General features: G+C 40.3%; 1 protein-coding gene across 1 annotated transcript in view; it reads right to left on the bottom strand.

The window, feature by feature from the left end:
- Positions 1 to 14,710, bottom strand: part of nsmce2 (NSE2 SUMO ligase component of SMC5/6 complex) — a 157,978-nt gene that overhangs the window by 119,152 nt on the left and 24,116 nt on the right. The window contains exon 3 of the mRNA XM_078539965.1: positions 7,978 to 8,084. Coding sequence (XP_078396091.1) covers positions 7,978 to 8,084 — 107 coding nt within the window. The remainder of the gene's footprint in view (positions 1 to 7,977; positions 8,085 to 14,710) is intronic.

Here is a 14,710-nt window from a genome sequence, read left to right as displayed (position 1 = left end):
AACAGGAGGCAAATTTATTAATTAAAAAGCTTTCCTGTGATGCCACTGTTAGTGGAGGGAATTTGAGTGAAAGCTAGTCAAAGAGGGAGGTTTTGTGGAGGACCTCAAAGGTGGAGAGAGATGTATTAAAAGGTTTTAGGGAGGAAATATGGCAGCAACAGCTGAAGCTTCTGCCAGAACAGAAAGTGGCAGGAGTTCAGGGTAGACTGGTGGTTATGGACAGGGACATTGTACAGCTCAGTAAAGTTCTAAAGATAGGGAAAGGCAAAGCTGTGGAGGGACTTATGACAGGGACAACAATTTTGAGGTTTTATGCTAAGAGGTTAACAAGGACAAGGGTAATAGGCATACCGGATTTTATGCAGAATATAATGCAGTCTGCACAGCTGTTGGTGGTTTCAAGTTTAGGTAGGGTGGATTTTGGGAGTTGAGCAAGCATAGGATTAGAAAAGTCAAAAAGCTGCCAAAAAATTTGAATAGTTTCAGTAGCATGGGGGAAAAGTGATAAAAGGATGAGTTAAAAACAAGAATGGGCAAAGAGATGGGAACAGTTAACTGCAGAAAATATAAAGTGCTTTGACCGTTCTGTTTTGCTATTGATAATTTATCCAAATCAGATTGTTAAATGCAACTTTCCCTAACCCATTCAAACTATTCCAATTACGTCACTAATACAAACAGCAGACAGCACCAAATTCCAACATGAAATTTACACCATTAATTTAGACGTATTTATATCAATCTTTAATTTTTTTTTAAGTTTCTGTAACCAATTTTTACAGACTAGCGTTATGTGATAGCCCATTTTCGAGTAACAAATCTTCATATTTCATCGCATTTAAAACTACTTTACAAGTTTCATTTGTTGTTCAACGAAACATATCCTCTACATTGCCACCAATTGTAGTGCTTTAGGAAGAATAAATACAGGGTACATTTCGAAGACTCATGGGATATGACAGATCCATTAGTGGACTGAGTAATAACATATAAACGATGAAATGTGCGGATAGTGTGGGCAGCAGCATGAGGAAGCAATTGAATTCCACAAGTCTTCAAAATGTGTTCCATTTATCCTTCTACCTAAAACTAAATCTGATAATATATTTCAACAAAGTTATTTTAAAGATAGGGTTAGAAAATTTGTATTTTGAACCTTCTCTTCTTCAATCTACAAAGAAAATAGTTCCAGTGCCTGAACTGCAACGTGAGGTTATTTGTTTGAAATTTTAAAAAAACTAAATGGCGTTCATCGTGAGTACATGAAATATCGGGCTGAATTTTTAATTGCCAGCAGGGTCGGGAATTGGGTGTGATTTAAAAATCGCATTCCAGGAGGTTGTCTCCTGATCCCTACACCGACAGAACACATCACAATTTACAGCAGGAGGACTGGAGGGGCTGGAATGGAAATCTGCTCGCCTCCAATTAAATGCCAATTAAGCTCCCTAAGGTGCTTGTTAACAGGCCAGGGACAGCAAGAGGGAAATTCTCAATGCAGAATTCAGTGAATCCGAACAGTCTGATGCATGTTAGTGCACAGCTGTGGGGTTCAATGAAAGTTTGTTTCTAGTTGATGAAAAAAGTATTGGGATACGGGGGAATCTTGCGCACCAGGTCCAGTGCATCACCTTCATTTCAGTCACATAGCCACTTTTTTCTGTTAATGCTGCTGGCCCTCCAGCTTTCTTTGGCATGACAACAGCAGGTCCCACCAAAGCTGCCATTTGCCTTTGTCGCTGGTGCCCTGCAGGCAGAACCCACTTTACTGGAGATGTGCAGCACCACTAACTGGGCACTGAGCTCACCTCCTGTCCAATTACGGTGCTACTGTTTCAAAATGGTGGCACAGGGTCAGGATCCAGAGATCATCTCCAGGCATCAGGTTCCTTATCCCACTTTGAAAATCCAGTCCATGATTTCTATTCCACTGATGGCCAGGTCTAACAATCCACTTACTACAAAATCAAATGGTCAACACACAAGTGGCACCTCATCTTGAATTCTGACTTCAATATGAGTTAGTAACAATAAAATAAAAATGATAAAAGTTTAGAATCTAAATTTGAATTTTAAATGGAAAGAACATTGATGCATGAATTGCAAAATAGTCTGCTAATGCTGTTGTGAAACTGATCTTGTGCAAACTGTAGGTCCCCGTCTGCATTATCGCACAGGATCTAAAGGAACATTTATTCAGATAACATCCTCAAATGAAGCATAAATAGTAGCACCATACTGTGCTGCCTCTCATGTGCTATTTGTGGGGACTCCAAAGCAGGTGCCCTGGTGGATTTTTCCCCACACCTTCTCATGTGATAAGTGCCAAGCCTAGAACATGCTATTGCCAATATTAGCAAATGCTTAATGTGTTCATGTGACATTCCTCAGTTCCCACCATTTTAGTGGAAGCATTAACCTGGCTTTTCCTCTTTCTCACACTGTGTCAAGTGTGAAAATACATTGTAGATGGTCACTGATAATGTTTTCCAATAGCAATTACACAGTTCCACTGCTTTTAGGTGAATTTGGCAAAAGATTACAAGCTTTCCAACATATTTTTCAACATAATATATTAAATATGTTAAATATGTATGTAATGCAACTTTTAAAAAATAACTTTTACTTACAATAACACCTTATCAATCCCCAAAGAACTTCCTATTCATTTAATGATTCTTCAAAAGTAGCTAGCTAGCAGTGTTATGCAGGTTAACGGCAGCCATTTTACGCACTGAGCTACACTGAGATGAGTGACCAATTAATCAGTTTGTTTGATGTTGGTTTTAATGAAAGGAATGTTGGTTGGAACACCTGGAGAACTTCCTGCTCGTCTAAAACTGTCACACACCTCAAAAGGCCTGTTTAACTTTGATTTATCATTTAACTTTTGAACAGTTGAACATTTTAAACATTGGTCTCTAATTTAACCTTTTCAATATAAAACTATCTTCATTCCTCCTATTTCAACATTAGAATTTCACAACTTTGAAACACTTCATGGTTATTTTTACAAAATCAGAATTCTTAAATTTAACCAAAAAGTAGGTTTATTTATAAACCCATACGCCAACTATATCCCATCTTGTATATCAATAGTGCATGGTAATTTAATATCAAATCATAACAGGAAAATGAACACACAAATGATTAACCGAATACAACAACTTACACTATCAAGATGTTTTTCAGGCAGAAAATATGTCAATGCACCTTACAGAGAATAGGAGTAAGGGAACTGAGCAAACGGAGTGTTTCTTTCAATTCCTTCATTTGGGCATCACTGAGAAAACCAGCATTTATTGCTCACCCCTAATTGTCCTCAAGAAGGTGACGGTTAGCCACCTTCTGGAACTGCAGCAGTCCACGTGGTATAGGTAATCCCAAAGTGGTGGTAGGCAGAGATTTCCAGGATTTTGGCCCGGTGACGATGAAAGAATGGCAATGTATTTCCATGTATGAGTAATTCACCGCAGAGCGCCAAGCCTGAGCTGTTCTTATAGTCATGTTATTTATATGGCTGGTCCAGTTAAGGTTCTACTCAATGATAAACCACACCCCCTACCCCCAAGATATTGTTGGGAGAGTTAGCAATGGTAGTGCCATTGAATGTCGAGGGGACTTGGATAAGACTCTCACTTGCTCGAGATTGTTTTTAACTGGCATATGTATGGCATAAATGTTACTTGTCACTTATCAACTCAAGTCTGAATGCTCTCCAGGTATCTTGCTGAACACAGGCACAGACTGCTTAATTAATTAAGATGGTGGAATGCCTGTGAAAAAATAGTTTTGAGAAGATTGTTAAAGATAGAGATACAAACAGAGGCAGAGATTTAGTCAGTGAGTTCCAATGCAGCATCAAGTCAGCTGAAGGCTCCGCCAGTAACAATCAGGTGATGGAAGGCTGGGGAGCACAGAAGACTTGAATCAGAAAACGATAGGGTGTAAAAGGAGATACAAGACTGAAGCAGTTTGCAGATGGTGCAGGGTGGGATGGCTCCGTGCAGGGAATTTGAATGACTATCTCTAATTGAATAGGCTTAATAGAATAATGGCTACATATGTACAAGTCGGGATGTTGAGACTTACGGGGAATTTGGAGGTGATGGTGTTCCCATGCATCTGCTGTTCTTGTCCTTCTAGTTGCAGGTGGTGGTCAACTTGAAAGGTATTATTGAAGAAGCCTTTGTGAGTTTCTACAGTGCAGCCTATAGATAGTACACACTGCAGCTACAGTGCACGCATGGGGGAGGCAGTAGATGTTTAAGATGGTGGATAGGCTGCTGATGAAGCAGGCTGCTTTGTCCTGGAATGCAGAGATTCTTGAGTTATGTTGCGTCTGCACCCATCCAGATAAATGAAGAGTGTTTCATCACACTTCTGATGTGTCTGTGATGGAGGAAGAGACCTGGATATCATTAGCATGTATGCCTGCAACTTATGTCAGCTACCGAAGCAGCATGGAGAGCAGGAGACATGAGTAGATCCTAGGGCAGCAGCACAGCACGGCGAGGACGGTTGGAGGAATTTCAGAGGTGATTGTGGGAGGAAGCCAGAAGAAAAGATATTGCTGAGTGCATGCTGGCTGCTTTGGAAAAGATAGGAGTGAAACCACATGAGACCAGTCTCATTGAAGCAGATAACAGAGAGGAGGTGGAGGACAATGGACATACTATGGAGAGGTCAAGGAGGACACCATGGTCACACTGACAGAGGATATCATTTGCAATTTTGTCAGAGTTGTCTTGGTGCTGTATACGCAGTGAATGCTGCACTGAAGTTATTCAAACAGGGAGTTTGGGAAGAGGTGGGCTACAGTTGAAGAGTCGGGCTACAGTTGAAGAGTCATGGCACTATCAAATACTTTAGAGTGTAAATTTAAGATGCAAAGGACAGATGGTTGGAAGATGGGCTTTTCAATGGTGATTATGATGATGCAGATGATAGTGATAGTCAATGATGTGTCAGTTATTATGGACACAAGGATGGATAATTGAATGGCCAAGTGGAATAGGAAGCAATCATGAAAGAAGAGAGCAGGTTTCATGGAAGAAATTGGGCTGAATGGAGTACAAAGTGCAAAATTGGAGGGGACTGGGGCTGGAATAAATGGAATATGAGGAGTCAGGGGAGAAAGGAGAAGGGGAAGTAATGGCAGTTGCACTGATTATTTCTTCTCCAAGGTTAGGGTTATTTTCATAATTGTTTGAGGTGAAGACAGAGTGGACTGAGGGAAGAGGGACTGAACAAGTCGTGGAGAAAGAAGCCTTGACTAGAGTTATTCTTGGAGTACAGGGTGATCCTGAAATAGGAGGCCATTTTGGCTGACAAAAAGCAAATCAAAATAGTATGTAACAAGGTTGAGCCAAGTCCAGTTGTGTATGACTACATCAGTTATAGACTAAGTGTGCCCAAGTTTGCAACACAAACTTGACAGAAAAGAAGGAGACAGTACCAAGAAGAATGGCAGAAGTGAGAAATGGGTGGGCTATTTGGGGGAAATGAGGACACTGCCGGCTGAGGCAAGGGAGCAGCTTTATCAATAATAGCAGGAGATAACCTAAAAAGCAGTGGGCCAAAGTAATGGGAGTTGGGAGTGTGAGGGAATTAGTGAGGGGGCGGGTGGAAGAAAGGTGAAAGTAGCTAGAAAGGGAAACAGGCATTAATGATAGACCACCTGGTAAATGAAGAACATTTTTGGAGCAGAAAGGCCACAACAGAAGAAAATGTCGAGAGAGAGAGAGAGAGAGAGAGAGACTTGACATGAGCAGAAAAAAATGAGGAAGGAGAATTTTTTTTTTAAATTTCTTTATTTCAAAAATATTTCAGTTACTAATTTGGTATGTTCACAAAGAATTTGGAAACATGATCCTGATATGAGATTACTTATCAAGGTCCAGGTTCAGAAAAACATCAATTACTAAGTTATTGTTCCACTTATAAACAAGATACCTCAACTGTCTTTCACGCCCTCAGAATATCTCAAAGCACATCACAACCATAGTACAGTCGCGGTAATTTTGGGAAACTCAACAGCCAATTTGCACAGAACAATGTCCCACTAACAACAATGAGATACTTGACCAATTTAAATTGCTTTGTTCACGTTGGTTGGAGTAAATATTGGCTCAGAATATGTGAGAACTCCTGCTCCTCTTCAAATACTGCTGCGGAAGCTTTCAAGTCCACCTGAGAGGAAGGTCATTTAACATCTCAAAGGAGGGCACCTCCAACAGTACAGCACTCCCTCAGCACAGAACTTCAGTGTCAGTCAAGATTAAGCGGTCACATCTCTGGAATGGGGCTTTAACCAACACCACCTTCTAATTCAGAACCGAGTGACACTGAACCAAGGCTGACACAACGAATGTATTTCAACAGTAGCTTTCCAGGTCAACTTATAGCTTTGTTTCCCATTGATAATTCCAGAGAATTCACCCAGTTTCTGCATCCTTCCATCTACGAATGATAATGGACACACGGCAAACAAATCCATTTCAGAAGAGGTGTCTTCATATGGCACAATTTTGCTAATAGCTAAAGAAGCCGAGGCAGGTTCTGCCACAGGTGCCGCACCTGAAGCTGCCAAGTGTCATTGTGAGAAATCACCACTCACGTTAACATAAACAGAAAATATTTAGCAATCAAACATGCTTGCTCATGCCTCAGCCTGCCTATGTAAGTCTATATACTCACCAGCTGAATGTACGTACTTTCCTCAAGAATTAGAAATCACATCATAGCTAGATACCTAGTCATGAATGGCAAACAGAATTACTTCTCCAGCTAAGGAAGCTGCTCAAAACAACAACTTGCCTTTATATAGCGTCTTTAACATGATCAAGTATCCTAATCCTTTCATGAGAGCATGATCAAAAATAAATTTGACTCTGAGCCACATGAGGAAATATAAGAACAGGTGAGGTTAAAGAGAAAGGTTTGAAGGAGTGTCTTAGAGAAGGAGAGAGAACTAGAGAGGCAGAGTAGGGAAGGAATTCCACTGCTTAGGGCTGTGACAGTTGAAGTCACGGTTGCCAACAGTGGAGCGATTAAAATCGGGAATTTTCAAGAGGCCTGAAATCAAGGAGTGCAGAAATCTCAGAGGATTGTTCAGCTGGAGGACATTAAAAGATAGGGAGGGGCAAAGTCATGGCTGAATTTGAAAACAAGGATGAGAACTTTATAAATTGAAACATTGCTTACCCAGGAGCCGATGTAGGTCAACAAATACAGGGCTCAATGGGTGAATGAGACTTGGTGAGAGTTGGGGTGCAAACAGCAGCATTTTTGGATGAGCATAAGCTCATGAAGAATGGAAAATGAAAATGGATGTAGGTAACTTTGGTGATGGAATGAATATGTACTTGGAAGGTCATCACGGAGTCAAATAGAATACCAAAGTTGAAAATGGTTTGATTCAGCTTCAGACGGTAGCCAGGGAGAGGGATTAAGTCAGTGGCTAGGTAATGAAGCTTTTAGCAGGGTCCAAAAACGTCTTCAATCTTCTCAATATTTATTTGGTGGAAATCTCTGCAAATCTAGCACTAGATGTTGGATAAGCACCATGACAAATCAGAGAGAGTGGGGGAAGGGGGGGGGGGGGGGGGGGCGGGTATCGGGAAGGTGGTGGTGAGGTTGAGCCAAGTGTCATCAGCCTACATGTGGAAATCAACACTGTGGTTTCAAATTACAAATTATATTGCCAAGAAGCAGCAGCATGTAAGTAATAGGTAGGGCCAGACCCTTGGGGACTCCAGAAGTAACAGTGTGAGATCAAGTAGAGAAGCCATTGCAGGTGATTTTCTGGGTTATAGTTGGATAGACAACAACAGAACAGGGGAGGACAATCCTACCCAGCCACTCAAATAAAAATCAGGCAGGTTTTTCAACCCAGGAATCCAAGTCAATATAGCAGGACTGCTTGCAAAAATAGTGAAATATAAAGACATCATCTAAGCAGTCTTGACTTCTTACCTGGTGCGTGACATCATCTACAGCCTGTATGAACTGTTCAAGCTCTCGGTCCATAGAAACATAGTCTAACATCAGTTTTTCCATGCTGCTTGTTTCTTCCGCAGCAGCTAGTAAACAAACAGATCAATAAATTATAGTCACATCAGCGAGTAATTAATCTCTAGCTGTTTTGACCACTGAAGCTTTAAGTGTATTAAATGTTTGCAATTTAAGGGCTTCTGGAAGTTGAGGAAGCAAGAACTCAGTTCTGAGAGCACGATCATTGTCTAGTGAACAGCAATTTGAGCTGATGAAGCTCTGAACCCAAGCTTGTGTGCACAAAGGGTAGTTGGAATGTGAAATTCTCAGCTACAAACCATTGTTAATCAGGAGTCCATCAATCATTTTAGAAGGAAATTGGACCATTGATGGAGAAAGAGGAATATTAAAAGATATGGAGAGTGAGCAGGATAATATAATGAGACCAAGCAGTTCACCTGAAAAAAAGACCCACGCTGTCTTCATGAGTTGAATAGCTGCTTTTGTGCTACATTATTCTACATGAACGTTCAACTCATGAAGCACTAACTTAAAACTTTATAGCAAGCCAATGTTCTGCAAATGTCAAATGTCACACAACAAATGCATAATCATGTAATGAACTGCAAAATCATTCAGGGTTTTCAATTACGTTCTCTATTTAACAAAGTAAGTAAAGTTTTCTCTCTCACTAGGTCTTGAAGGATCTTCTAAGCCATTTCTCAAGAGTCAAGACAGTATGTCTAGGATCTAAAACACAGTTTTGATGTTTGAGTGTAAACCTGGTCCTCAAGACCATTGCTTAAGTGGTTCTGTGGCATCCAGGTAGTTGTACTTATAAATTGTAACTGAGGTCAATGTATTGCTTGGAAGTTTTTTTTAAACTCCACTGAACAACCTTTGTTTATTAGCATATAGCAGCTCATGAGGTTTATCAGACATTTGACTTTACTTACTGAAAAGCTTTCAAGCATGGCTTTTCTCCTTATTGGGATATTTACACAGTACAGTGATCAAACTGCAAGACTCGTATTAATATGTGAAAGCCATAAATGAGTTGTCTTGAGTATTCATAACTATTCCTATGCTGATTCAGTTAATTCTTATCTCTTGTCTTGTAAAATCCAGAATATACAAGCAGATGGTATCAAGATACACCCTGATTGAAGGTAATTAGCATTTAGCATCACAGGAGGTTTGTTGAGTTAACAGTAGTACGAAGCTTGCCCTGTGCTTTAGAAGCATTGGAGGGATTGCTCTTGGAACGCTGGGTCCTGTGTGTTTACAGCTGTAGAGGATTAACCCAAGAACTTGGGATTGGGTTTGCAAGTAGCATTTTCTGTGTATGGTCAATCTTGCTGTCAATAATAAGCATCTGCAGAAGTTCTCAGAAAACATTATGTAGCCAATGGGTTCAAATAATTTTGAAAGTGTTAAATTTTGATAGTACAAAATATTTTGTACTGTCAGGTTATCGTATCAAAATAATTCTGTGGTTCAGGAATTTTCACTCAAAAATTAGTGCTTCCCTCACCCACTGCAGCTGAGAGACATATTTTTCGTAAATAGCAATTTGCTCTGAAATCTAAATACATCCAACAGAGAAGAAAGGTGTCGAGTGTTGGTATCTCTCAGTCTCCCTCAGCTCCACTAATTTCCAAGAAAAAGTAAATGGCTTTTGTGAAATTTTAACTCAAACCTTCTTAAATTCTTTGTCCAGTTTGCATTCAAATATAATTTCAAAACTAAATTGAAACATTGCTACAAACCAACTTTTTTACTGAGAAAATAAATAATAATATTGTCTGGAATTCAAAGGTGAATTAAAATAAGCACGAGTATACAATGAAAAGTCAATCACCATAAATCAATGGTTATGATAATAAATTAAACATCCTATAGAACAAAACAGATTATCCAACTGAATGAACAATGCCAAATATAGTATAAAGGGATAATGTTAATTATGTACAGTAAAGATCCACTGTTCGCGGGGGTTATGTTCCCACAAAACTTCGCAAACGGCAAAATCACAAACGATGAACATGCTTTTCAATGGGACTCAATTGGATAGGTTCCAGCCATGTGAGGGCAGCACTGGTTTGGGCAGTTACTCTACAGCAAACTGTGGTGCAGTACCTGTATACAACAGACGGAGAAGAGTCTGAGCAATACGATTGGTGAAGATTTCAAAATTGAACAGAGCCGTTATTGCAGCTCTGGACCAAGAAGGGTTAATCCCTTCGTTCGGGCTGCACTTCAGCTGAACCCACTCCAGTCTCTGCTCCGTCATGGCTGTTGTCTCCCCGGGGAATGAAGAGAGAGGGAGGAAAAAACACGGATAAGTAAACATTGTACACCACAATGCCCACTGCGTGAGCAAAGTACAAAGCGTGGGTAAGTGAAAATGTGAACAAGGAAGTCGCGAATAGCAGGACCTTTCTGTAAATATATAGTCTGCATCAGTGATGTAAGATCACATGACAACAAGCATGGAGAGAGATAGTTCTATGTAGAGCCTCATGTTGAGTATAATGTTCAATAAAAGGTAGAGTTTATCAGCAGCCTTGCCTCCTGCAATAACTAAGTCCAGACCCACAACTACCACATCTCATACCCTGCAACAATAACAACAGATGATGGCAGCTACAAACACGACGAAAGGAGCAAGAGTGAAGAGCCTAACAACTGGAAGCAGCAGCAAGGGAAATGACTGCAGGACAAGGACAGCGTGGAAAAATCTTCAATCGAACTCCAGAGAAGGCAACAGTAAAATGACAACATGGAAAAAAAATCCTATCTTTACCAGAGTGTATCAATCATGTGGAAGACTCGGTCAAGCCAAGAATTGGCAGAACTTGTGTCACAGGTTTACCAGGCACAGAAAAGCATCAGGGCTAGCAAGGCGCAGGTCAATAACTTACTCTATGCCATAGGAAATAATACATGCGATTATAATGGCCAGACAGGGCATAAATGAAGACACAGCAACACATGAAGAAGTTATCAAAGCTTTTGATACTTATTTTAGTTTTCAAAAGATCACCATTATGGTGAGCAAAATTCAGTAGGCGCATCCAAAGACCGGGAGAGAGCATAAGTTTCATTATTAACTATTTATATTGTTTAACCAAGAATTGCGACTATGGAGCCATGAAAGATGAATTAATTCAGGATCACAGTGTAGTGGAAGTCTTAGAATTACATTATCAGGTTTTCTGCAGTTGAGGAAAGATTTGACCCTCTAGAAGGCTGTGCAGTTAACAAGGCAGGCTGAAGAGAGAAAACAAAACATTTTAATTTGAGGTGAAAAAGAAATCCAGTGGAGAAAAATGCCTGATACAGTCCAGATTGTAGCACATAGAAGTTGCAGCACACCTAATCCCAAATAGAATAAAAGTGAAAAGGTCATGGTAGCCACCAATGTGGCGGGAAGCTGCTGCATCGGCGCGAAGAATGCCCCCCCCAAAAACGCTAAGTGCCATTTCTGCAAGAAGAGAGGCCATTTTAAATCAGCTTGTCGCAACAAAAAATTAAAAGAGAAACAACTAAAATCATGTACCATTCAAGAAGTTGAAGAAAAAGAACAAGTAGTATTATCCTTGGGAGAAATTACAGGATCAAAAAGGAGTTATTGGAGTGCAGATTTTATGGTCAACGGACATAAAACAAACTTCAAATTAGACATTGGAGCAAGAGTTTCAATTCTTTCAGACACAGAAGTGGTTAAAATCAGATTTCCTCCAGCCATCGACCATAAGATTCCACGGCCCAGGAGGCATTCAGCTGAAGTTCAAGGGACAGTTGATTGCTGAGCTCCAGAGCAAAGGGAGAGGAAGCACAAACTTTGTATGTGATCCACAATCAAGAATGTCCACTGTTAAGTCAAAAAGCTTGCATAAATCTATAACTCATATTTAAAGGAGATGAATTGGAAAACCTTAAGGAAACAAGGCAGAGCACTTCCCTGGAAGAGGTAAAGGAACCGGACAAACATGACCAAGGTAAACAACAAACACCAGCAGATGCATTGTCACACACTCCTGTTGGGAAGCCTGAACAACCAGGACTACATCCTGTTGAGGATGTAGAGTCACACAGCTTATTAGCTACAAAATTCCTACCAGCAATAACACAGAGGTTGAATGAAATACAACAAGCACAAAAAGCCATTGAAAAACGTTCTAAAATTAGAGAATACTACAAAAATGGATGGCCGGAATATGTTCCAAACAATCTCATCTTGAAACAATACTTAAAGCAGCACAGACATCTCCATATCGTCAATGATTTGTCAATCAACAAGAAGAAATTGGTCATCTCAAGAGTCCTCAGGCTCAAGAAATTTCAAAGAATACACCAGGAACACCTAGGCATTACGAAGTGCTGTGCTAGAGCCTGAAATCCAGTTTGGTGGGCAGGGATCTCAAAATCACTAGAGGAAATGATTTTGAGCTGCATCGCCGGCGCAATCCATCACTAAGAGCAAAAAGAGCCGCTGATGATATCCTCATTTCCATCCAGACTGTGGGAACGTCACAGAATGGGCCTTTTTGAGCTAAAGGGGAAAACATTCTTCATAGTTGTTGACTATTACTTTAGATGGGTTGAGGTTAAACGTTTTCATGGTATGACCTCAGAAGCAGTCATTAGTTCACCAAAAGAAATTTTTTGCTACATGTGGCATTCCAGATCTTGTCATTTCAGACAATGGTCCACAGTTTGCAAGTGAAGGGTTCAAGAAATTTACAGAAGAATATGGATTTGTCCACACAACTGGCTCACCCAGGTAGCCACAAGCAAATGCCAGAAGAGGAAGAAGGTAAAAGCTTTGTTGAAAAAGAATGATTATATCAATTTAGCACCGTTGAGCTATTTTCCATGCCTCTTCAGAAAGGGTTGGCTCCATCAGAACTTCTGATGGGAAGATGACTATGAACTCAACTTCCTGATCTTCCACATGCACTCATACCGTGTCTAAAAACATGATATTGAGAGAGCAAGGAAGGAGGAAGAGGAGTATCATGCAAATCAGACCAGAAATTACGATCACCACCACAAAGTGCATGGTTTACTAGAACTCCAACCAGGTAAATCAGTCTGGATTAGAGGCCAGAATAGAGAAGGCCAAGTACTGGAAAAGACAAAATACAAGATCTAATCTTGTAGAGACTGAGAACAGGATAGAGGGATGGAATAAGATGCGCACTCATATCTACAAGAAGGCGACTATCAATGGAATGGACTTGTTGTGGAGTATCTAAAGACACTTGACACAATGTCAGCTGGAGGGAAAGCAAGCAGCAGTTTATTCAATACAATTATGATTACAAGGGGATGCCCTCAGAGGCAATTCAAAGATACACAGTTTCCGTCAGTTATTTATATCATCTTTGTGATACCTCATCTTTAACTCACACTGTCCTTATCTTGTACATCTAGTTTGGTACATCCGCAATTACAGGTGAGTTTACAAAATAGTCACGGAATGACCTGACCTTTCACACAAATGATGCCCACAGAATCATGACCTTTACCTTATCTATTCTGATGATTTACTACATTGTCCAGTCATCTACTTATCTTGGCCTGACCCTGATCAGTCATCCACTTCCTAGTCTGACCAAAAGGTCACATTCCTTACTATAGCCACTGTAGTGATTATTTTTTAAACCGCAAACGCTTTTAAAACTTCTACCAGCAATTTGATCAAGCCTGGGTAATCCCAGGGTACACCACTTCAAGCTAATTATCATTATGATCAGGGCTGTAACCTGAACAGATAACCATTAGTCTTCTGAAGATTTACATGTTACTCTATAGAGTTCAAGAACATGAAGAACTTGAACCCTACACAACTCCAAGAGAGAAGAGAACAAGGTCAGGGAGATTGGTGAAACCATCACGATGCTGTGAACCGGAGATGACACCGAGACTTTGGGTGGGGATGTGGGAAGTTGGAAATGTAGGATAATGTAAATAGTATTTATTGAAGTCAGAGACGTTGGGGGGGGGGGGGGGGGGGGGGGGGGGAGATGTAGTATAAAGTGTTAATGCTAAATATATAATCTACATCATCAGTAACATAAGATCACATGACTAGAGTGTGGAGAAAGATAGTCCTATGTACAGCCTCATGTCAAGCCCGTATTGTACACAGTTTATATAATGGCCAATAAAAGGTAGAGTTTACCAACAGCCTTGCCTTCAGCATTATCTAAGTCCAGACCCAAGACCACCACATCGAAGACCCACAACGATAATAACAGAGCAAAGGAGTTCTCTGTTAAGCACTATCCATTGGTGACATTTTAGATGTAACATTTTCAAGTGCAAATTTCTTTATCGCTCAAAAGGCATCTTTTTTTAATGTACAGAAAAAAATGTAGGAACAGACAATACTAGAACTAGAAAGTCTGTAAACTCTGAACAAACAAACTAGATTCTGATATTGCTGTCAGCAGCGACTCAGTTCTCTCATCTCTGAGTCACAAGGGTTGTGGGTTCAAGTTCCACTCCAGGGTTTGAGCACAAAAATCAAGACTGACATTCCAGTGCGATACTGAGGGAATGCTATACTGTCAGAGGTACCATTTTTCAAATGAGATGTTAAACCAAGGTCTTATATGTGAGCATAAAAGTTCCCATGTCACTATTTTGAAAAAGAGCAGAGGATTAATCCCCAATGTTCCAGCCAATATTTATCCTTCAATTA

The sequence above is a fragment of the Cetorhinus maximus genome, chromosome 4 (genome assembly GCF_964194155.1).
Source record: "Cetorhinus maximus chromosome 4, sCetMax3.hap1.1, whole genome shotgun sequence".
NCBI classification, from domain to species: Eukaryota; Metazoa; Chordata; class Chondrichthyes; order Lamniformes; family Cetorhinidae; genus Cetorhinus; species Cetorhinus maximus.
This window is presented reverse-complemented; position numbering and strand designations above follow the sequence as displayed.